Source organism: Convolutriloba macropyga, chromosome 1 (genome assembly GCF_964194025.1).
Source record: "Convolutriloba macropyga chromosome 1, txConMacr16.3, whole genome shotgun sequence".
In the NCBI taxonomy this organism is placed as follows: Eukaryota; Metazoa; Xenacoelomorpha; order Acoela; family Convolutidae; genus Convolutriloba; species Convolutriloba macropyga.
In genome coordinates this window covers 39,018,583-39,044,337 of record NC_134468.1, presented here as the reverse complement: position 1 = coordinate 39,044,337, position 25,755 = coordinate 39,018,583, and the positions used below count along the sequence as shown (strand labels likewise).

At 34.2% G+C, this 25,755-nt stretch overlaps 1 protein-coding gene and 1 non-coding gene across 2 annotated transcripts in view; both read right to left on the bottom strand.

Annotated features, from left to right (window-relative positions):
- The window catches only part of LOC142338673 (uncharacterized), a 62,150-nt gene that overhangs the window by 7,301 nt on the left and 29,094 nt on the right, over window positions 1–25,755 (bottom strand). Inside the window, exons 12-14 of the mRNA XM_075388541.1 lie at window positions 25,163–25,316; window positions 12,715–12,862; window positions 12,299–12,520 (exon numbers count right to left, since the gene is read on the bottom strand). Coding sequence (XP_075244656.1) covers window positions 12,299–12,520; window positions 12,715–12,862; window positions 25,163–25,316 — 524 coding nt within the window. The remainder of the gene's footprint in view (window positions 1–12,298; window positions 12,521–12,714; window positions 12,863–25,162; window positions 25,317–25,755) is intronic.
- On the bottom strand, window positions 24,772–24,843 carry Trnac-gca (transfer RNA cysteine (anticodon GCA)). The gene has a single exon. It is a non-coding gene; the product is annotated as a tRNA-Cys (tRNA).

The window sequence follows — 25,755 nt, the reverse complement described above, 5'->3', positions numbered from 1 at the left end:
GACAAGATGAATTAAAAAACGACATTCCAAACAAAAATAACAGTTTTTCAACACACAAACTATTAAATAATCTCTTTGGAAAACCATACACAACACATTGTTGTTTTACTCTTTTGAGCAGACTCGTATCACTGTTGTCCAAAAAGTCGATCTTTAAATAAATTTCGAGAGCTAACAGCACAAAAGCAATATTATCATCACAATTTCTGTTATAGAATTCTGAGCGAAAATTTCAGATTTCTATAATAACAATTCTCAATGCTGCACTTCTTAAACCAATGTTGAGCTCCATGATTTTTTCAGCACGAAGCGTATTTGATCAAATGAAATGACCACATTAATATGAAAATATTTTTAAAAATGTCGCAATTAATATGAAATGATGTGTGGACAAAAACGCTGTTTTATACAACTCAGTTAAGAAGCCACTCAACTAAGAAACAACTTTGCCGAAGCAAAATTGAAAAAAATTATTACTCAATTCATTTAAAATTCACTGCTAATGCGTTTAACTGATGACGTCACGCACATAAAAACTAAGACAACTAAACACTACAAACTACAAGGCGGTGGTCACTTTTGATGTACAAATGTAAATTTAGTGTGCATCAGACTAAAATTTTTCCAATGCTTCGAGCATTTAAGAGACTGAAATGATCTGATCGGCCGAGTGAAACAACTATAAATGAGTGTCAAAAACCGGTAGTCTAATGCTCTTTATTTACAAGCATATGGGATCCCAGAGGGTTATTTCATTTCATTACTTGGATTTTATCTGCATTTTACTCAATTTTTTGCATTTGCAATTGATAAAGGGATTTACTGAACAGTTGAATCATGAAACCGCTATATTAGGCGAATTTACGCAGGGCATGCACAAAATTGAACGTTTAAATTTTGAGAAAGATTGACATAACAACATTGAAGACGTTAGATAATAATTTCACGTGTCTTTGTTGCATTGAGAGACAAATGACTCCATGTTTCTCGGTTACAGAGGTATTTGTGTTCGGCTATAACTATAAAACATATCGCAACACTAAAATCATACAATTTTTTTTCTGCAAACAAACAATATTACGAACAGCACAGGCATACTTTTAGGACAAATACTCCGCAATAAATACCAAAGCATTTTTTTTACCAAAGAACAAAAAACAAACTATTACAAAATTAAATTTTATCTCTCGGTCACAGATTTTCATCTTGTGCTGATAAAAGTTTTGTATGACAAGCATACAGCTTAACAAAACATGGCGCGCAAGACTTCATATGTCGGAAAGATAAATGGTTGAATTTGAGATTATCTTATAACATAGCCAGAGGCTCTAAAAGGCTTTTCAAAACGAACATGACCAACATGCAAAAATAGCTATTTTTTGAAATTCTCCATTTTTACTGTCAATTTTTGAATTCAACCGCAGAAACAACCCTTTTTATGCAAACAAGAGCAATTTTCATTCGCTCGCATTAAAACTGCTGCACTAAATTGTTCAAGTCAAATACAGAAGAATGCTTGGATGCCTTTCTGCGATTGAGCATCCTACTTGGTAACTAATAAACACCTTCTCAAACCAATATTTTAAGCTTGAATTTTGAATAATCAATAATCAAATTCTACGATTAGAAAAAACCATAATCGTGTCAGATCTGACTATTTCGCTGGCAAACCCAATAGGAAAATCGTTGCTTAAGATTTGTCCCTCAATAATTGGCAATTTTTTAAAGATCTTACACATCGAAAATTCGGATCTCACTGGTGTAGCCACGCAAAAGGCCGCTTCGTATTGCGTAACTTTCACTAAATAGCAAATGTTGAAACAATACGGCTCGTTCTGGGTGACACCGAATGTACGTCTGTGCCGAATGTACAAATATGTCAATAAATTTTTGTTGTCAGAGGGAAAACCCTATGGATTATCAAAGTTGTGCAGCTCAACTTCAGGCATATTTTCCACAGAGCACAGAGAGCTTGAGTATACCTCTTTTTATGGTAACAAATTCAACGTAAAAATCCAAACCTTCAAATACAAATTGATATAATGTTACCAAATCGATAAGTACGGCTATTCTCAAAAACTTGTTGTTCAAAAAGAGTTATTAATCGCAAATGATCTCCAGAAATTTACTTTATAGATACAGAGAAAACAGTTATCGAAACAGAAGCCTGAAATCGCTTTACGCGCTGTAACATGCAAACTAATGAAATGATTGGCCATGATCTGTATGATTAGAGTTAGAATTTGATAAATCAAGAGGAAAAACTCAAAAATTTTCCACTTTTCTCAACATTTTGCTCTTATTTCAAGTACGCCATTCCATAGCAGCTTTTACTAATCCGTTTAAATCAAGATCTAGTTCAAAGTCTTCAAAGAAAAATCTCTTATAGACTAAGGGGAACTCATCAAAAAATAAACTTGAAGGTTATGTCAATTTTTTCTTATTTTGGCAAGAAGTTTTGTTTCTAGTTGTTATTCTATATATCTTATATTCAAACAATTGAGAAGCAACTCAATCAAACCAAACATAAAACTTCTTCAGAGACTTTCTTTTCAATATTAAATTCATAAATGAAAGAAGACGTAGGAAGTTAAAGTTTTCTACATTTTTCCAACTGAAGTGCTCGTTCTGTATAAAAAGGAACTCCCATATTTAATTGGTACACTAGCTTTCAATAAAAAAAATGCTTAAATAACTAGAGGCATGGTTAAAATTTTGCCGAAAGTTAGGATAAATATTTTTTGGACTTCAATTAAAAAAAGACATTTATTATTTCAAGAGGAAGCTTATATAGGGCTTCCATAGTGCTTTCCTAAAACCAAACTGTTTTAAAAATCTAAAGCCAACTGGAGAGTGAAAGCAGTAAAGCAACGTAATCTAAGTTTAAGGAAAATCGATGCGCGATAAAGTTGAAAAAATACTTTTTCCTTTGCTCAAGTGCTTTGCTCAAGTGATTACGTGTTCTGTTTTCATCGATTCAAATATCCCCAGAGGGCTCAATTCTATAAAATGATGTTCAAATTATACCCAAATAACATAACATAGCTGGCAGATTACCTTAAAATAGCCGCGATAGCTTCGTCGATCTGCAGTCTCACAAAAAGTAAATAAAAAGACAGACCAAAAAGAAATTTATTCATCAATTTGAGATTAATCATTAATTTTTGAGAGTGAGGTAAGTCACGCTTGAGCAAAAACCTCAACATGCGAAGTAACGAAAAACTAAATCCAAAAACGTGAAAAATGACGTCACGCAAGCAATTTAGTTGAAATAGCATGAACGAATCAACAAAAAGCAGATTTGAAGTGATTTGACGTGTCATATGATCGTAACAAAAATCTTGACTGATCTTTAAAAAAAGATCTAAAAAAAAAATTCAAAAAATTTAATAAAAATTTGAGAACTACTGTTCCTGGCCAGCAGATCAATTGAACAATGGCAGGCAAAACAGAAAATCTCAAAACTAAAATAATCAAGCAAACTAAACAAAAATATAATTACAGCTAAAACTCTTGCAACTTTTAGCCTGAAGGTCCAAGTTAATCCATTTACATTTAAATAAATCCGTTAACCCATGCATAAGCCTTGAATGAGGTTTATTGGCCAATAAAGACAGAAAAAATCGAGAAATATGACAAGACCTTTTTGAATCTGAAAATTACAAAATTTGAAGACTCTTAGTTTCGCAATATTAAAACCATCAAATCCCCTTTTTGTCTCGGGAGTCTGTCCAGTAACCCATCTGCCAGACCTGGAAAAGTTATTGGCCCGTAAAGATCCATAAACTTAGAAAATGACGGAACATTTCAAAAAGTTCGAAAACAATCGCGAATTTTAATGAAATGTTACAATCATCTTAGTTAAAATTTTTTTCGGAACCATTTCATGGTCCGCAGACGACATCTAGTAACCGATTCTAAAGCATTAAAAACTTTCATTGGGAAAATATCAATAAAATAGGAACAAGACAATAATTTTCAGAAAATCAGAAAAAAAAATTCAAAAAGTTGCAACATTTCGAGATATTAAAACGTTGAAAACCATTCCATTGCACCAGTAACCATGCAGTAACATACTATAGGTGAGGTTACCTGGCTGCTGAGGCAAAAAAATTGAACGAAAGACAAATATTTTCAAAAATCTTGAAAAGAAAAGCAAATTTTATCAAAAAAAAGTGTGTAACAATAAAATGTTGAGAACCGTTCATTGCCATTTAAAACAAATGTACTAACCTGTTATAAAACCCTAGTGCGGTTTTATGGCTCCTTAGGCTGGGAAAACTAAAAAGGATCAAAAAACATGAAAAAATTGCAAAAATTTGAATCATTTGTCGTGTTCATAAGTCCAATACCAAAACATATAGCTCATGAAAAGCTCATAAAAAATTTGTTTATCTTGCGAAAGATTTTTATCCACTTTGACAAAGTCAATTGAAGACTAAGCAAACAAAAACCTCGAAAAATGACCAAAAAAAGTTGAAAATTGCACCATTTCGGGATCAAAAACTCCTAAAAATGACAATTTAATCTTGAATTAATCTCCCAGAAGCTGCATTACTTTAGGCAATTGAAGGAATATTACCGATAGCTTTGGGCCTCTACCGAAAGTTAGTGCCCACTGGGCCTTACTTGGTTATCCCGTTTTCAAAGACCAGTCATTAAAAAATGTGTGAAAACATCTTAGAATAAAAAGACAGAGCCTCAATACAATCCAATTCTTCAATTGTAAAAAAAAACAAGAGAGGGCCGATAATAGCCTCAACTATCGCTCCGCGGCTATTAAATAAAAACATTGGTTCAATGTTAAACTTTCTCAGAAACTTAAAAGAATTTTTTATATACTTTTAATAGTTTTTCTCATTTATCTGTTTTTATCCTTTATTGTTCCGACCCCACTTTTAGTGGGGGGAGGAACTATATACTTAACTGGGTTTTTTTGTTCAGTCCATTTTGGCCGATCGATATATTCATCGTAGAGAGTTGTGAGTGGTATTAGAAAGCCCCTCCAGCGTAGAATATGGAATTAAAAAGATTTTTTTTGGTTTTCGTTTTTTACAAGGAGTTATCGAAGGTTAAAATTAGAGAAAAGTAGAGTGAATTCTCTTGTTTTTTGTTCACATTTTTCGTAACATTGGACCAAATTTTTGATAATTTTGCAAAAAATAACTTGAAATTGTTAACGGTAGTGTTATTGATCTTATCTTAAAAGATAGAGGGGAGTTGCTGAATTGTTCGATCTGAGCTCTTTGGCTAAAATTTATGCAAAATTTTTCAAAAATCAGTCTTTTTTCGTCAAAAATGGGACCAAATAAGCATTTTTGGCCCGCTTTCACTCAATTTACTGAAAGTAGACAACATAAAACTGCAGCCATATTCATTGCAAGCTTGAGGAGAGAGCTAGTTGCACTCCCGCTGGTTTCAAGAGACTTCAGAAATCATAATTTTGCCTGATTTTTGCAAATTTAATCATGATAATTAAACGAAATGCAACATTTATTTTTGAAATACTAAAAAAATTCGTTTAAAAATTGATCTACTTTGCGACCATTTGAACAATTGAATGTCTTCTTAGTCGCGCAGCAATATCAGGGCTCATATTGATCTCACCATGGATCCATACGGTAAAAATTTTAGATTTTAATGGGGCGTGGCCTTTTTTTTGAAAAAAATTTCGCATATAGTTTTTTATGCATATTGCTGACAAGAATTTCAAATGCAGATACTCGTTTATCGACAGATACTATATACAAAAAGTGAATATTAACGACCATATTTTACGGTCTCAGAGTAATGCTCGTGTTATTTATGGCTCTGACCAATTGCTTTTGTAAATTTTTGTGGATTTCTTATGCTTCGCATTCATTTTTTTTGAACTTTAGTAGTCCAATGGCTTAGTCATCCCAATCAGTGATCGGAATGGCTTATTAGGAGGTATATTTGAAGCAGACCATTTTTTCAGTTGTTACCTAATGTCTCTTATAACTTTGAATTCATTTGTTTTAAGAAAACGTAGGCGAATTTTTGAGTTTTGCCACCAATTTCTCTTATTTCTCTCAGTTTCGGCGTAGTCTCAATAAAAACAAGCAAAAACCCTTTTCCTGTTAGTCCAAAAATTAATGTCTGTAACGGTTTTATATTTAACTAATGGATTCTTGGTTTTGACACTACGAGTTTCAATTTTTTTAGTACAATTGCAGATTTTTTGAGTTCATTTTGATTCGTTGTCGAATTATTACCTTATTGACAGATCCAAATGAAGATAAGTATAGTTGAGAAAATGAACGGGGTTAAAAAAGGCGTATCCGAATAGGTTAATTGCTTTTAGTGAATAGTTTGCGCTTTTGGGCTGAATCACAGTTCTCCTGCAAAATTTACTGATCTTTTTTCCGTAAACTTGTATTTCTTTTGGTTGTTATAAGACATATACCTGATAATGATTGCTCTCAATTGCTTCCCCAGGATATATAACAACCTATTTTAACCTTTCAGTATAACGCTATTTCTTTTAGTAACTTTCAAGCTAACTTTTTTAAAACAAAGAGTTTTTCAACTGTTTTCTTTCTGCTTGATGAAACATTTTTTTCGCGGTTGGTTATATGTTTTGACTGATTGCTTGGGCCATTCATTTTTGTGAGAAATTTTCGAGATTTCTCTACTGTTCGTTTTTTTGGTTTTTGTCTATTCTATGTAGTTCTTTTAAAGGGAAAACCCCATTGATTTTCAGATGAGAACCAAGTGATGTTTTACAGCTCTTGTAGATAACATCTTATAAATGTAGTACCTTAAACATTGTGGTTTAAAATTATTTCTGAAGTTTTGGCTTCTGCCTGTTTTCGATATTTTGTCGTCTCGTGACTTTGTCTTATTAATGACAGGCCCAATTGGCTTTTTGAGGTGTGGCATCTAAATTGACCTCTTTTTGTTGAAATCTTAGGTCTGTTATGACATTTGAAAAAAAATTGTTTTTCAAAAACTTGAAAGTGTTTGCATTTTTGAGCTTCGGCATTTTTAAATTGTTTTTTTGGTCGAGTTGTAGCTTAGCCTCTAGTAAAGACAGGTCACAACCCATTTCTAGTGAACTATAATTTAAAAAAATAATGGTTTTAGTTCCAACTAATTGTTCCTCGGCTTTGTTACTACTGTTACTACACAATTTTAAAACATAATTGAGAATTTTATGTATTTGTACATTTTAAAGGACTTTTGTTTTCTTTTAAAATTATTACGCTAATGGTAGGTCCCATTGGCTTTGAAATTTTGCGAAATTGAACATTTTCATTGCTCTTAGTAACAAGTTTATGGTTTCAACCTTTGAACGGTTTCACTGCCATTTCGTGCAAAGCTTAGTTTTGCCGGTATTTGTACTTATTTTTGTAGTCGTATGACGTACACTGGATAATGACAGGTCTCAATTGCTTCCTATGCAGATACAAATGAAATTTTAATGATTTCACTTATTACCTAAAGATAATAATCCTTTTTGAAATCGGTTGTTTTCAAAAATAGAAACGTATTTCTGAAGTTCGCACCTTTTTGCTCTGTTTGTCGACCTGTTACCCAGTCGCATTGAGAACAGGTCTCATATCTTTTCTATTAAAATAAAGGTTATTTTGTTTTGTTTAGCGAATTTTAATGAAATGTTACAAATATCTTAGATAAAATTTTTTTCGGAACCATTTCATGGTCCGCAGAGGACATCTAGTAACCGATTCTAAAGCATTAAAAACTTTCATTGGGAAAAAATCAATAAAATAGGAACAAGACAATAATTTTCAGAAAATCAGAAAAAAAAATTCAAAAAGTTGCAACATTTCGAGATATTAAAACGTTGAAAACCATTCCATTGCACCAGTAACCATGCAGTAACATACTATAGGTGAGGTTACCTGGCTGCTGAGGCAGAAAAAATTGAACGAAAGACAAATAATTTCAAAAATCTTGAAAAGAAAAGCAAACTTTATCAAAAAAAAGTGTGTAACAATAAAATGTTGAGAACCGTTCATTGCCATTTAAAACAAATGTACTAACCTGTTATAAAACCCTAGTGCGGTTTTATGGCTCCTTAGGCTGGGAAAACTAAAAAAAAAGATCAAAAAACATGAAAAAATTGCAAAAATTTGAATCATTTGTCGTGTTCATAAGTCCAATACCAAAACATATAGCTCATGAAAAGCTCATAAAAAATTTGTTTATCTTGCGAAAGATTTTTATCCACTTTGACAAACGTCAATTGAAGACTAAGCAAACAAAAACCTCGAAAAATGACCAAAAAAAGTTGAAAATTGCACCATTTCGGGATCAAAAACTCCTAAAAATGACAATTTAATCTTGAATTAATCTCCCAGAAGCTGCATTACTTTAGGCAATTGAAGGAATATTACCGATAGCTTTGGGCCTCTACCGAAAGTTAGTGCCCACTGGGCCTTACTTGGTTATCCCGTTTTCAAAGACCAGTCATTAAAAAATGTGTGAAAACATCTTAGAATAAAAAGACAGAGCCCCAATACAATCCAATTCTTCAATTGTAAAAAAAACAAGAGAGGGCCGATAATAGCCTCAACTATCGCTCCGCGGCTATTAAATAAAAACATTGGTTCTATGTTAAACTTTCTCAGAAACTTAAAAGAATTTTTTATATACTTTTAATAGTTTTTCTCATTTATCTGTTTTTATCCTTTATTGTTCCGACCCCACTTTTAGTGGGGGGAGGAACTATATACTTAACTGGGTTTTTTTGTTCAGTCCATTTTGGCCGATCGATATATTCATCGTAGAGAGTTGTGAGTGGTATTAGAAAGCCCCTCCAGCGTAGAATATGGAATTAAAAAGATTTTTTTGATTTTCGTTTTTTACAAGGAGTTATCGAAGGTTAAAGTTTGAGAAAAGTAGAGTGAATTCTCTTGTTTTTTGTTCACATTTTTCGTAACTTTGGACCAAATTTTTGATAATTTTGCAAAAAATATCTTGAAATTGGTAACGGTAGTGTTATTGATCTTATCTTAAAAGATAGAGGGGAGTTGCTGAATTGTTCGATCTGAGCTCTTTGGCTAAAATTTATGCAAAATTTTTCAAAAATCAGTCTTTTTTCGTCAAAAATGGGACCAAATAAGCATTTTTGGCCCGCTTTCACTCAATTTACTGAAAGTAGACAATTTAAAACTGCAGCCATATTCATTGCAAGCTTGAAGAGAGAGCTAGTTGCACTCCCGCTGGTTTCAAGAGACTTCAGAAATCATAATTTTGCCTGATTTTTGCAAAATTAATCATGATAATTAAACGAAATGCAACATTTATTTTTGAAATACTAAAAAAATTCGTTTAAAAATTGATCTACTTTCCGACCATTTGAACAATTGAATGTCTTCTTAGTCGCGCAGCAATATCAGGGCTCATATTGATCTCACCATGGATCCATACGGTAAAAATTTTAGATTTTAATGGGGCGTGGCCTTTTTTTTGAAAAAAATTTCGCATATAGTTTTTTATGCATATTGCTGACAAGAATTTCAAATGCAGATACTCGTTTATCGACAGATACTATATACAAAAAGTGAATATTAACGACCATATTTTACGGTCTCAGAGTAATGCTCGTGTTATTTATGGCTCTGACCCATTGCTTTCGTAAATTTTTGTGGATTTCTTATGCTTTGCATTCATTTTTTTTGAACTTTAGTAGTCCAATGGCTTAGTCATCCCAATCAGTGATCGGAATGGCTTATTAGGAGGTATATTTGAAAGAGACCATTTTTTCAGTTGTTACCTAATGTCTCTTATAACTTTGAATTCATTTGTTTTAAGAAAACGTAGGCGAATTTTTGAGTTTTGCCACCATTTTCTCTTATTTCTCTCAGTTTCGGCGTAGTCTCAATAAAAACAAGCAAAAACCCTTTTCCTGTTAGTCCAAAAATTAATGTCTGTAACGGTTTTATATTTAACTAATGGATTCTTGGTTTTGACACTACGAGTTTCAATTTTTTTAGTACAATTGCAGATTTTTTGAGTTCATTTTGATTCGTTGTCGAATTATTACCTTATTGACAGATCCAAATGAAGATAAGTATAGTTGGGAAAATGAACGGGGTTAAAAAAGGCGTATCCGAATAGGTTAATTGCTTTTAGTGAATAGTTTGCGCTTTTGGGCTGAATCACAGTTCTCCTGCAAAATTTACTGATCTTTTTGCGTAAACTTGTATTTCTTTTGGTTGTTATACGACATATACCTGATAATGATTGCTCTCAATTGCTTCCCCAGGATATATAACAACCTATTTTAACCTTTCAGTATAACGCTATTTCTTTTAGTAACTTTCAAGCTAACTTTTTTAAAACAAAGAGTTTTTCAACTGTTTTCTTTCTGCTTGATGAAACATTTTTTTCGCGGTTGGTTATATGTTTTGACTGATTGCTTGGGCCATTCATTTTTGTGAGAAATTTTCGAGATTTCTCTACTGTTCGTTTTTTGGTTTTTGTCTATTCTATGTAGTTCTTTTAAAGGGAAAACCCCATTGATTTTCAGATGAGAACCAAGTGATGTTTTACAGCTCTTGTAGATAACATCTTATAAATGTAGTACCTTAAACATTGTGGTTTAAAATTATTTCTGAAGTTTTGGCTTCTGCCTGTTTTTGATATTTTGTCGTCTCGTGACTTTGTCTTATTAATGACAGGCCCAATTGGCTTTTTGAGGTGTGGCATCTAAATTGACCTCTTTTTGTTGAAATCTTAGGTCTGTTATGACATTTGAAAAAAATTGTTTTTCAAAAACTTGAAAGTGTTTGCATTTTTGAGCTTCGGCATTTTTAAATTGTTTTTTTGGTCGAGTTGTAGCTTAGCCTCTAGTAAAGACAGGTCACAACCCATTTCTAGTGAACTATAATTTAAAAAAATAATGGTTTTAGTTCCAACTAATTGTTCCTCGGCTTTGTTACTACTGTTACTACACAATTTTAAAACATAATTGAGAATTTTTTGTATTTGTACATTTTAAAGGACTTTTGTTTTCTTTTAAAATTATTACGCTAATGGTAGGTCCCATTGGCTTTGAAATTTTGCGAAATTGAACATTTTCATTGCTCTTAGTAACAAGTTTATGGTTTCAACCTTTGAACGGTTTCACTGCCATTTCGTGGAAAGCTTAGTTTTGCCGGTATTTGTCCTTATTTTTGTAGTCGTATGACGTACACTGGATAATGACAGGTCTCAATTGCTTCCTATGCAGATACAAATGAAATTTTAATGATTTCACTTATTACCTAAAGATAATAATCCTTTTTGAAATCGGTTGTTTTCAAAAATAGAAACGTATTTCTGAAGTTCGCACCTTTTTGCTCTGTTTGTCGACCTGTTACCTAGTCGCATTGAGAACAGGTCTCATATCTTTTCTATTAAAAAAAAGGTTATTTTGTTTTGTTTAGGTTTCATCTGATGCAAGGTTGATTTTGTTATAATTTTTTAAAAATATAGACATGGAGTTTTGGTCGTAATTAAAGTTTGTTATTTAATTTTTATTATAGTCTTTTCCAGTAACAACAAGTTTTATCGGCCCTCTAGCGTGGCCTTATTGTATTCCATAATGGTTTATTGAGCGATATGTATGTTTTTTAAATTTTTCTATCGGTTCATCATTTGGTAGCCAATTAAGTCAAGAATGTGGATGAGCGGGGTCGGAACATTATGTGCGTACGCACATTACCGAGCCTCCTTGTCATTTATATTTATCATTTATCGACCGACGCTGTCTTCTACTAACAGTAGGCATATTTAGTAGAAGATGTCTTCTACTAAAATTGCGGTCACTGACACCGTTCATCAACTGGAGGCAAATGAATGGCCAAACTTGAAAGTCACATGAAGAATCGGGACAATCAAAAAAGAGTTCAGAAATTAACCGGATCTTTTATAGTATTTTTCTGAAAAATTCCTTTTTTGGTCTAATTGAAGTATCTAGTTAGATTTAGATATAGTTATGTTATTATTTTAATTTCCTATTAAATTTTTTAATACCACAAAATAAGATACTATTCCTTTTTTCTTTAAACTTTTTCAAACTTTCCATTGTTCCTTCAGACTTGCTCTCCTTTCTTTCCAGAATGCTCTCCTTTCTCAAACCGTACTAGAATTTGTAATTTTAAAATAAAAATCAAAAGTAGCCTCTTACTGCTACAAAAAGTTGTTTTCTTTTTCTCTACAATGTGTAAACAAAAAGTGAAAGTTTGACTGAAGAAATTAAAACCGGCCTCGAATATATATTCTCTCATTTTGGAAAAATATGGGAACGCGAAGTCATTGCAAGTACCGCTGAATCAATCTGGTCGCTGCCCTTTGTTGAGACTGAGATGTCAGGAGATGAGGCATTGGATCCCTTCCTTCCCCTCCCTCTAGTCGATTCCCTCTCCCTCTCCCTGTTTGTAGTGTTAGTGGAAGTGGCCATGGCCTGTAGACCCCTCCTCCTCCACTCCTCGTCATCCTCCCTCTGCTGTCTGCGCCTCCTCTCTTCTGCCAGAGATGATGACTCACCCTAACACAAACTAGTACAATGAGGAACTGAAATGGATATAAAGTAATTATCAAATATTTTCCACAATTTATAAAATGTTTTTTTCTTAAATAATCAAATTAGGCACTGCATTTGACTTTAGTTTAAACAATCCAAAAATCTAGTTCTTCTGCACGAACTTGAAATCCAAATTGTGTAATGAAATCCAAAAGTACCTGAAGATCTTCACTGCCAATAGCAGACATATTGGGGTCATTAGTTGACCTCTGTGCTGCTTTCGATGGGAAATCAATGCTGTTCATAGTGGATGTCTTTCTCATTGCTTCTTGATGTTGAGCTTCCTTCAGTTTCTCACATTCCTTCCTGCAAACAATGGAACTTGTTGATAGAGAACTTGAACGATCAAATAACAAGAGAGAGCAAAAAGCGAACGGCAAAAACTTAATATAACTAATGCAATGAGACCAGCCCATAATAAAAATTGAAGACGAAAAGGTGCGTCAAGTCTCAAGCAAACAAGGATCGCACAAAAACAAAAGTTTGCTTTCTTTGAAGTTTGCTTTCTTTCTTTTTGACCTTGATGATTCTACGTCTATAAAACGAAACTACGCAGGCCGTTTTACGCATTAGCTTATCGAAACTGAATCTTTCTAGTCTTTTATTGATCAAAACAATTAAATTGAACTTCTATTTTCTTTACTATTATTGACTGGACTATGGAATCAACCAACGCAGAGGATGTGGCCAATGGTATCGTAAGTAAAAACAACACACAAACATCACAAATACAAGAGTTACAAAAGGAAGTATCTAAGCTTCGTAGAACTATTGTTGAACAAGACCAAAAAATTGAAATGCTAACAAAAAACCAGAAAAACATGAACGATCGGCTCAGAGCACAGGAACGATACTCAAGGAAAGATAGCGTTCTAATCGTTAACCCCCCATTTGATAGTCGAAGTGTACAGGACGTTAGCCTCGAAACATTGAAATTTTTTGATAAATTTCTTGGAGTGTACCTGGAGAGACCCAGCATCAACGCCTGTCATATTGTACCGGGTCAACTGAAGTACAACAATATGCCTACTGTTATATGCAAGTTCATCTACTTTGCTGACCAAAAAGAAATTTTTAAGAAAAGACGAGCCTTACGAAACAAGAAAAACGCAATCAATGGAAACAACATTTACATAAACGCGCCACTCCCTGAATGTGATGCTCAAATCAAAGCAGAGGCTACGAAACGCAACTTAATTAAAACAACACACAATTGCGTTGTTTCCGTGCTCGTTGAAAACAATGCACAGAAACCACAATTCGTTCGGGTGAACGAAATAGGAGAATTAGACAAGCTTACAACCATTAAAAAGCGAAATGTTAAGGACGATGATGTAGACATCAGGTCTCCCGCTGCCAAACGACAAAAATAGCAAAACAAGATGAGAACTAAAAACGAAATCTGAATCAAAATAATTGTTCTGGATTTATGTTGAAATGTGCTTTCTGTTTCTGTAACTCAAAAACTCCCATCATGTTCAACCGGAAGAGCAATTTTATCTTTTTATTAGGATTCTAAAAATTAGTATTATTATTGCACCTGACACTACAGAAAACCACCAGCTGGTTAAATCCTTTGGTTAGCAGAGTTCTCTGTCCTTAACTCTGCTAGTGATTTCCGCAAGTAGTCTTTTCGGACTGTGATATACGCGGTCTTTTTGAAAAGACAGGGGTTAAGGAAGAGTAACTTTGTAATCATTGCTCTCTACTTCCTGTGATTTTCGCGGGAACTGATTCCATTTGATACTACTAATCTGTGGAAAGTTTTTTTTCCTTCTTGCTTTTGTTTTGCGTTTTTTTTTCATTTAATTTTTAAAATCATTTACACTTTTTACATTAGGCTGTGTCTGGCGGCCTGCGTAGCTAGTTAGTTCATTAATTAAGTTAAAACTTCAAGTCTTATCGAAAAACATGTCAAATTGTTTCCAAATCATGCTTCAAAACATTCGTTCACTAACCAAAAACCTTGATGATCTACAAGTGTTACTAGAAAGTCTAAGTGAGAAACCGTCGGCAATCTGTCTGACGGAAACTTGGCTCAAGGAATATCATCACACAAAATCAATGTTTCTAGAGGGTTATAGACCTTTCGTTAATATCAAAAGAAAAAAAAGAGGTGTTGCAATTTTTATTAAAAAATCTCTACAAGCAAAAGTTGTTAACTCGTGTAATTTAAACGGACTTCAGGCAACCACTGTGAGAGTTACCGGAACCGTCGAGACCGCCATCCATGTAACTTGCATGTATATGCCTCCAAATTCAGTTAACATGGAAACCCTTTCAAAAATTGAAAGTTATATTGACAGTTTGATAATAGAACCACAATCTTATAATATCGTCTGTTGTGACTTTAATATCAATTTTTTAAAGAACAATCAGAAACGAGAGACGTTGAAGGAAATTATGAAAGGATGTTGTATGGAAATAATTGATGAAAATTCAATTACGCGAGAAACCGCATGCTCAAAATCAAACTTAGACATCTTTTTTTGCAATTTTACAGCAGAGTAAAAAGTTAAAAAAAAACATGTATATCTGATCATAATTCTGTATTTCTTGGTTTTCAGACAGGAACACAGATGGAAAACAAACTTGAATACATCACTTCAAGAAACTGGCAAAAACTTAAAGATATCTCCCTAATTGAAAAAATAAATTTTGTTTTGAGTCATGAAACATCAAAACTTGAAAATTGTGAGAAATACAAGACAATTGATAACAAGTTTGAAGAGCTTCAAATTTTACTGAAATCAATTTTGGACAGATATCTTCCCAAGCAGGTTGTAAAAAATAAAAACCATCACAGCTGGGTTGATAACCAATTGAAAAGAGAAACTGCAAAAAAGAATAGGATGTTCAGAGAAAGTATGAAATCAAAAACAACAGAGGCCAAAGAAAAGTACCAAGAACAACGTAAAAAAATTAAACATATGGTGAAAGTAAAAATGAAACAATTATATCATAAAGTAATAGAAAAGCATGCAGCAAAATCAAACAGAAAATTTTTTCAATTAATAAGAAATCTTAGCGGAAATGAGCGAGAAAAAGTACAAAATCTCAACCAAAAGGAAGTAAACGATTTCAATCACTTCTTTGCAACAATGGGTGAAAAATTGAACAAAAAGTTTAGACAAAGTGAGTGTTCATTAAAAAATCAACAGGTTCAATCTATGTTTTTGTTACCAACGAGCAAAAAAGAAGTGCTTAAAGTTATCCAGGATTCTAAGTCAAAATACAGCGAAGACTATATGGATCTTAACTATATCTTTATAAAATCTGTACCAGTTTCAATCGCGCGCTACGTATCCAAACTGATTAACACATGTTTTCAGGAAGGCATTTTTCCGGACTCATTGAAAATAGCATCAGTAATACCTCTACATAAAGAAGGTGAAAAAAATGAGCCCAATAATTTTCGCCCAATATCCCTCTTACCAACTCTTGGTAAAATTTTTGAAAAAATTATTCTAAATCGTGTTTCCAACTATTTTAAAGACTTTGAAATTTTAAACAGCAGGATTTAGGGAAAAAAGAGGAACTGTTGACGCAGTTAGCAGTTTGGTTGAGTTGATACGATCATCAAAACATTCTTATACGGAGCACACTTATTGCACATTTTTAGATTTACGTAAAGCTTTCGACACTATTGACAGAAAAATTCTGCTTCAAAAGTGTAAAATGGATGGATTAAGGGGTCCTGTATATAGTATTTTGGAATCTTATTTGAAAAACAGGAAACAATTTGTACAGTCTGGACAAAGGAAGTCGCAAATGACAGAAGTTAAATACGGGGTACCACAAAGGTCTATATTAGGCCCACTTCTTTTAATTGTTTACATAAATGATTTGAAAACCAACAGACAAAATCAAATAAAGCAAATGCTTGTCGGGAACATCAGCAGATCTTATCTCAAACAGAAAACTGGCTTAAAATGAACAAACTTACACTGAACACGGATAAAAGTAAAACCATAACCTTTAAGACTAAGCATGACAGAAGTGATGTCTTTACAATGAACGGCAAGCGCCTTGAAAATATAAATTCTTTAAGTTACTTGGGCATAACAATTGACAAAAAATTATGTTTTAGAGAACACTCGAATCGCGTAGAAAATAAATTGGTACAATTTTGCGGACTTTTCTATAAATTGAGAAAAATTTGAAAACGCAGCCAATTGATCAAGATTTTCAGCACTTATGTTAAACCAGTGGTTCAATACGGGATTCTAGTCTATGGTACTGTCAGTAGAGCTACGATGCAGAAAATCGATGCGAAAATTAATAGAATACTGAGAGTAATCTTTTCTGTTCAAAAGTTTGACTCAGTTTCTCTCATCAGAGAGAAATACAAAGTTTTTTCGGCCCAGGAGCTTCATCTGTACGAAGTTTTTAAACTGATGACAAAATGCATAAGACGTGAAAGTTGCATCATGGACATAAATCCCTTCATTACACAAAATGAACTGTCAAAACTGTGCTCATGCGAAAAACGAGTTAAAGCTGTCCCCCTTAATTCATCTTTTTCCGAAAACAGTCTGTCAAATAAAATCTGAAAACTCTTAAACATTTTTCTCAAACTGGATTCTAATTTTGTAACAAAAGTGAAAAATTTGAGCGGCGCACAGTTAAATAATTTTGCTCACGAAAAGCTAGAAAACTATTTTTTACTGAATGAACAACTCACTAGGTTGATTTATGGCTTAAATTAGAAAATTTATTCATCAAAAAGTATGACCAAATTGAAATCATTTTAACACTAACCTTCCTTGTTTTTTTTATCGCTATCACTTTAATTTTGATTTCCACTGAATAACTTTGAAATAAATAACATGAAATTTCTCTTCCGACTATGAGACGCCTGAAAACGGACCTTATGGTCTAATGGCGATCTTTCTGGTGCTCTTTTTTTGTATTGATCAACTGTGTAAGTGCTCTATTTATTCTGCTGTAAAGACACCAGTAAACAATTTGTTATTATTATTAAAAATTCGACTAATCTTTGACTAAGTAAGTGGTCTCAACGACGAGTTAAGGTAACCAGAACCCGACAGCATAGGTACCAGTTCATCAAATCAGCTCAAAATCGTATATCAAAATTTTAAGTAACAAAACTGATAACAGATTATTTGTAGTCATTCGATATGTGGGAAAAAAAGAGCACATAATTACGATGAGAACTTTTAAAACATCTTTATACCTCAAAGCGCTCTTTATACCTTAAATTTACTTTCCGTACGTCTGTCTGCATAGAAGCCGGCTTCCTCTAAGAGAGATATGTTAGCTTCATTAATGCAATTTTCACATGTTCGAATTGCATTACGGGCAAATGATTTTTCGGTCAAAAATCAAATTTAGTCAGAAAATCGACTTTTGCTGAAATTTGTACTGGAGTAATTTTTCGTTCTTATTTATTTATAAAAACCAACATAAACATTGTTTTATTTTGACCAAGAGACCAATCTCAATCGCTGCCTTTTCACTGTTTTTTAACCAAAAATTGTGTCATTATAACAAATTAATTAACCAAAACAATCTGTTGATCAGTACTTTGTCAAATAAAAGTTGACTGCAGTTACTACCACAAGAACACAAAAAATTTTAAAAATAATAAAACGTTAGCAAACTTGGGGTTACGCTGTACTCTTGTCTAGAAGTTGGCAGGAAATAGATAGCCTTATCGAGAGGTTGAACTATAAAACTAGCCAAGCAATATTTCTGGAAAAAATGTAGAAGTTACAAAACGGACAAAAAATCTAAACCAAAAATTGGCCAAATTCCCTTTTAATTGTCAAACGTTAAAAAAATAATACTTTATTTCATGAATTGTAAAACAGGACATCTGTAAGTCATAAAATATTTTGTGACTGGACCCTTAATCCCAGCTAACAACAGAGTCGAATAACTTCACGTGGAGCTAACTAAGACTGTACGTTAGCAAAACAGCCTCTATTCAACTCATGAAAAAAAGTGCGTTAATGTCGTGGTCTCGAGCACGAGTAAAAGAACTTTAATGTTATAATAACTCAATTTAGAATGGACTGAGTGTACAAAAATAAACAGATATTTATAGTCCGTATCAATACAAAAAACTACAGATCCGTCCAGATACAGATTAGCTGATATGTGTTATTTTACACCTTAAGTACTAACAAGTTTTCCCTTGCCGTATATGGCAAGTAATAGTGCAGTTATTTGCACATAACAGATTGTTCTACTAAACTGACAACGTGTAATAGATATCTACAGGGAGAATTGGCGAGTTGATTTATGACCATGATTGATGGTGGGAAGGTCGAATTTATTGCCCAAATTTATGGCTTATGTACACTGATAAAATCGTGGTTCGCACAAATTTGAAGAAGCGATCTTGTTCCAATCAGAAGCTATTACTCAATATTATAATTTGATCAACATCAGGTAAGAAAGTTTTCTTTATATATCGAAGCTTCAATTTATACTCCCAAGTTCACTACTTCGCGATCTATCACAGTTAAGGCATAAATTACAAGACTATCGCGAGGAATATTATTCTGACAGTTGACCTTGGAAAACTGGAAAACGAACACCAGGAAAATTTGACACAATTTTGTACGGCGCCGTCCCAAAGTTTCACAAGTTTTCTGTCGCCCCTAATGGTCTTGGTAAGTTTCCAAAGGTTTGCCCCAGGTTGGCAACCTGAGTAGATAAAATAAAAATATAATAGGGATAACTCTCAGAAGTAATATAAAAAAGCGTGAAAATATAGAAATGGCATGCCAGTTTTTAAAAACATTATGAGAATGTTTAGAGAGCATAACGTTCACTATGCAAAAAATATATAAAATATCTGTGTCGTACTCTAGATAAAGTAACTAATAAAGAAAATTGGAACTCAAAGAATCAACGAACAATTGCATAACTACCTACGGGTTTTCAATAAAATATCTGGCAACCTCATTTGCATAATGGAAAAGAGTTCAAGCTTATCAAAAAAGCACCGTAGGTAGTGTCGAAAACGATGCGGGAGTTTTACATCCAAAATATTTCACTTCATGCAAAAACAGTGCACAATATTTTTAAATCGGTTAGGCGAAGCAAAAAAACTGTCACCAGAAGTATTATAATAATTGTTAGCTTAATTCAAATTTTGGTCAAATTATTGGTCCTTTCAATTTATTTGGTGGATAAAACTGTCGAAATAACCACTTAAATATGAACGAAATTTTCGCCTTGCGGTACATAGCAAGTACTAGTGCATTTTTTGCACTAGCAAGCTCAAAAACTAGTTGCGATAAAACTTGGGGTCTTGGAAGTGTTCCGATTTGTCATCTATGATCGCTGTAGGAAAGCAATAAGGGACACATTTAGACTGGACACCAGGCTTGAATAGCCCGTTTTATTATTTCAACCGCCCGCTCAGCAAGTTCATTTGCTCTTGGATGGCAGATGGGTGACTCCATCTTCTTAATCCTCAGTGATTTACAACACTTATTCAGATCAGGGCATACATACGGGACCATTATCTGATACTAACGTTTTTGGTATCCTCAATCTTGAAAATACACTTTCACTCTTTGTGAAGTTCTATTTCCCACAGGGCAAGTCAAAATCCAACCTCATCCCGCGTCTATTATAACTGAAATATAATCTTGTTTTTCGACATAACACCAGTCTATATGGAGTCTTTCCAAAACTTTTGCTTCTGACCAAGTAGACATTTATTTCCGCAGGCTATGCCCGTATTCCTGGCAATCAGGCCATTATACAGACTGCTGTTTCTGTTGCATTTTTTCCGGGGTGGGTCTCATGAGCTTCAACCATCACCACAGGTATTAGTTTGGGTGGTATGTAAAGTACAACACCACGAAAGATGATTGCGTTGTGGATGGTCAAAGCATCTTTCTGTTGTTTGAATTCATTCTCTGTTTCAGTGAATTTTTGCAGTTCTTTTATTCTTTTGATGAAATCTTGGAAGAGCCGATTCAATTCCAGCTCAGTTCTGATGACTGATTAGGTTACAAGAACGGATTTCACAAAATAACTATTGTTCAAGGTAATTCTGACTGGATCAATGTCATCGTCGTCGTCAAAGCCTAGTGTGTTCAAAGCATCAGCATGGGGAATCTAATCTCCGGATGTGTATTACAATTCGAAGTTGCATCCCATCAGTGCTACTGCTCATCTTGTGCTTCTGGCTGGTGTTGTTTTTGCTATTTCCTCCTCTGGCTCAAAGAGATATTTGAGGGTTTTGTGGTCAGTCTGTAGGTTGAACCTCCTTCCGATAGAGAACCTCCTTCCGAGCTACAAAGAGAATTGCTAACGCCTCTCGCTCTATATTGGAACAGTTCGGTTCGGCTTAGGATGATTACCTGGAGACGCAAATCACAGGATATCATTCGTGTGAGCAGAACCGCCTATTGCTTTCTCTGAGGCGTCTGTTGTAAAAGTTTCTTCTTTTGTCAAGCTGTAAAGCTCAGCAAGTGGTTTAGCAAAAAAAATTGTTTCTGATGTTTCAAAAGCTTTTTGCACTTTCCAATCTAAAGTCGTCTTTTCGAATTCCGCTCAAAAGTAACATCTTTGTAGCAAAAAGACTCAGCTTGTTTTATGTTTGATGGTGGTTTCGCCATTTTGACTTTCTCGACATGCTTAGAACCGGGTGCTACTCCTTCCTAGAAACAGAGTAAGCAATAAAGTTAACGCTTATAAATGGTTTTTCTGGTTTTCGATTTCTTTTTGTTGATGGCGAATTTTTTTCAAGTAGTCGAGGTTTGACTGCAAGCAATTGCTTCTCGTACTGCTCCATCGTTGTTACATATAGCAGTGCAACGTCTTAAAAGATGACCACACCCTTGATTACTTTGAGAGTTGACTCGGTGCAACTCTGGAAGATTAATGAAGAGTTTTTCAAGCTCTGAGGGAGCCTGCACATCTTGAACAATCCTTGAGATGTGTCCATTTGGCATATCTCATTTGAATCCTGGTCAAGTTAAAATTGATAGTTTTCGTCTGATAGATCGATTTTTCCAAAGAATGAGACACCATGGAGATTATGGAAGACGGTCTCCATGCCTGGGATTGGATCAGCCTCCTTCATAACCTTGCCATAAATGTGAATTTTCAGGTTCACGCACAGTCTTAGAAATCTATTTCTTTACCACTGCCACACTACTGTTGATGTATTAGTTAAACCAACAGGTTGAAAAGTCTCCAGGATTCCCTTTCTTATCATGGTCTCAAGTTTCTCCTTGACTGTCTTGTAAAGGTAGAGGCATCTTTCTGGCCTTGAAGAACATTGGCTGTAATGCCTCCCTGAGTTTGACATGAACTTTGTATCCTTTTACTGCCCGTAGTATCTCACCACACCCTTTATTGATGCTTTCTTGAGGTAGTATATCTCTCCCAAGTAGTCCAAAATCTTTGTCGAACTGTACAACTGCTAGTTCTTATTGCTTAGACTTACTTCAATTCCGCTCAACATTACATGTTAATGATCTCAGAAGCGTCAGTTGATGACCATCATAGGCACTCAAGAATGCTTTTTTATTTTATGTTCGCTTACTGTAAACTACTCCGATTTCACTGACATGTTAAAAACGTTTTGCCATGTATAGTAAACACGCATCTCTGTTCCAGTAGATGTTCAACCCACTAGCTTACATTCTTCGTCGCAAAAGTTGTCGTGTTGGTCAAACTCACCTGACTTAGGCTGGGTTTGACTTTTGCGAATTTTAGCAAAGTGACCCACCTTATCACAGGTACTACATTTCTTGAAATGTCAAGGACATAGACTGCCGCTGTGTGGCTTACCACCACATCTATTGCACAAATTACCACTGCCGTTAATACCAGTGAACTTATCACTTGGTTTTCTATAGATCTTCAAGTTATATCCCACTTCTTCTTTTAGTTGCGGTTTGCTACATGATGAACTTGAGAAAATCATTCCTTGACTTCTGAACTGACTTCATTCTGTCATTTCAGAAAAAAACAACGTTGGTTTATATTTTATGCAATCTAGTAGTCTTAGCTTTGCCTCAGGTTTTCTCAAACCTGAGAAAGTTTTCATTTTATCAAATCCTCATGCGGGTGGCTTGCTGTTTTAAGTGTTTCGAACTCGCACTAGAGTACTAATTCTCTAGTACGCGTCAGGAAATCGTCATCAGAGTCTCCTACTTCATGGAAAACGGAGAGAAATTAGGCAATTTCTGCCGTTATTACTCTCTTTAGGAGATAAGGCTCTTAAGTTTCAGAATTTCCTCTTAGCCGCAAATACGAAAGAAAATTGTTACATGTAGGTCCACGCTGGTACCGTTTATGTTGATGTTGTGCTGTTGCTTCTCTGCGCAACATTTTGCCACAGTTGACATGCTCCAAGCAGTACAGAATTCAACATTTTGCAGATCCGAAATTTTTCGATCGGTCGGTGGTCTGAACCACATTGTCGTGTTCTCGAGCACTAGTAACAAGAATTTTTATATTATAATAATGGAAACTAAAATGGCCTAAATGTACAACTTACAGGTAATGACAGTCTGTAACAGTATGCAAATCTACAGATCTGTCGAGATATAGATTAGCTGATGTGGGTTAATTTAAACCTTAAGTACGAACAAGATTTCCCTTGCCGTAAATGGCAAGTACTAGCGCAGTTATTTGCACCTAACAGATTGTTCTACTAAACTGACAACGTGTAATTGATATCTACAGGGAGGGTTGGCAAGTTATTTTACAATCATCATTAATGGTGGAAAGGGCTAATTTATTGACCAAATTTATGGCTTTTGTACACTGATAAATTTTTTTTTGAAATTTGAAGCAACGACTCGGTTCCAATCGGAAGCAATTATTCAAGAGTATAACTCCACCATTATCAATTAAGAAAGTTCTCTTTACATATCGAAGTTTCAACTTAAACTTCTTAGTTCTCTACTTCGATATATCACTTCGATTTATCACAGTTAACATTGAAAACTCATTTTAAATCTGCAACTTCAAAAATTTGGTTTTCAAGGATACTAGTTGCGAAGTGTTGCATTGATAAAAGGGGCACAAAAAATTGCATTTTGCCTGGTCTTTATTGACATCTAATTTTAAATCAGCAACGTAGGATTAGATTTTTTTCCACTGAAGGTAAAATTGCACCAATTGTCTGGCATAAATTAAAAAACTATCGTGAGCAAAATTATTCTGACAGTTCACCTTGGCAAACTTGAAAACGAACACCTGGAAAACTTGACACGGTCTTGGACAGCGCCGTTCTAAAGTATCACAAGTTTTCTTTCGCCCTTATATGTCTTACTAAGTTTTCAAAGTTTTGCCTCAGGCTGGCAGACTGAGTAGATATAAAAATAAAAATATAATAGAGATATCTCACAAACAAAAATTGAAAACCCGTGGAAATATAGAAATTGCATGCGAATTTTATAAAAAATTATGGGAATGTCTCCAGAGCTTAGCATTCATTATGCAAAAAAATATATAAAATATGTTTCGTACTCTCAATAAAGTATCTAATAAAGCAAATTGGAACGCAAATATTCAGCGAGCATATGCAAAAAACTACCCATGGGTTTTCAATAAATATAAGGCAATTTCGTTTGCATTCTGGAAAATAGTTCAAGCTGATCAAAAAGGCATAGTAGGCAGTGTCGAAAACGATGCGACAGTATTACATTCAAGATATTTGAGTTCACGCAAAAACAGTGAACAAATTTTAGATTAGGCGAAGCAAAAAAAGCTGTCACCAGAAGTGTTATAATAATTTTTAGCATAATTCCAATTTTGGTTAAAAAAATGGTCCGTTCACTTTATTTGGTCGATAAAACTGTCAAAATAACTGCAAAAGTTGTCTAAGAACCTGAAAGCAAAATTCCAGATATCATTTCTTCTAGTAAAAGCTAAATGTTTAAAATCGGTATTGAGAATGGAATTTTAGGCGTCAAAAATACTTGTGCAAACTAGATAAAAAATTGTCTTGTGTGAACCCAAAAAAGAACTGGCGCAACCAAAAAAAAACACGAAAACCTGTAAAGCTCCATTAAAGTTAACCAATTAGATATTGAGAGCCAAAAGTGTTGTGAACTTTACTTCTGTTTAATACATGATAAAACATCTAAGCCGATTTTGCCAATAATGCCCTTCATTGAAAATAATTTATAAAGCAACAATGACGTTGCAACAGATCCTGACGCAATAGTCTGATGCAACACCATTCATCTATCAAAAGTAAAAGAATTAGGGGACACTCGGAATCGAACCGAGGATCTCTCGCTCTGCAGGCGAATGCTTTACCACTCAGCTATGTCCCCGTTGAGCATGCTCACTTCAGGTAGAGCAAAGTGAACATGCGATGAGAAATGTCGCCAAACATAATCAATCAATTGCTAAACAAATTAAATACATTGTGCGTGGCACTATTTTGAACTCCAAAGAAAAGCTTGAAACTCGTACCACATTGCATATTAAACACAGTGAAATTGAAGCAACTGCGTTATCAAATCGTACAGTTTAATAAGACATTTTCGCGCTCTCATTCAGTTCATGAAAAGACAGTCAAATCTTTAATAAAAAAAATAGTTCTCTTAACAACAAAGCATACAGTAGATGGTACAACAAAGTAGATCATACTTGACGTCCTCGTATTTAGTCCTCCAGTCGTCTCCCTCGTCACGTAGCCTGGACAGACTGGACTTGTTCTTCTCCACCTCCTGCAGCAACTCACTCTCCCTCCTGTCCAGGGCAGCGAATCTCTCTGCAAAGGAACCCTCCAGCTTCATCTTACCTAAAATAATCAATAGTAGTGGTATAAAACTTCAATTACCTTTGTTTTAAAAGGATATAGTAATTCTAAAGCAAAAAATGGCACAGTATACAAAAGTTGTAACATTTTGCAAACAAAACAGAAAATTAAGCCACACAGCTGCTGCATCTGGTAGCATAAGCTCAACTGGTAGCACAGCTGTTAAAATTGGGACCGAGACAGAGATTAATTTGCAGCACCACATCACCATTTAAGTCCTTGGTAATTGAAAATTTCACATAAAATTTGAGTGATGAAGATAAGTCAAATCCGAATACCAAGCAGGACAGCCGTACAAGAGTATCAATAAAACGCATGCATTAAATAAATTGAATTTATCGATATTTTTAACTTTAAAGCGAACTTACAACTTCCGCCTCCATTTTTCTTGCATTTTCCATGCAGCGCTTTTTATTTTTTC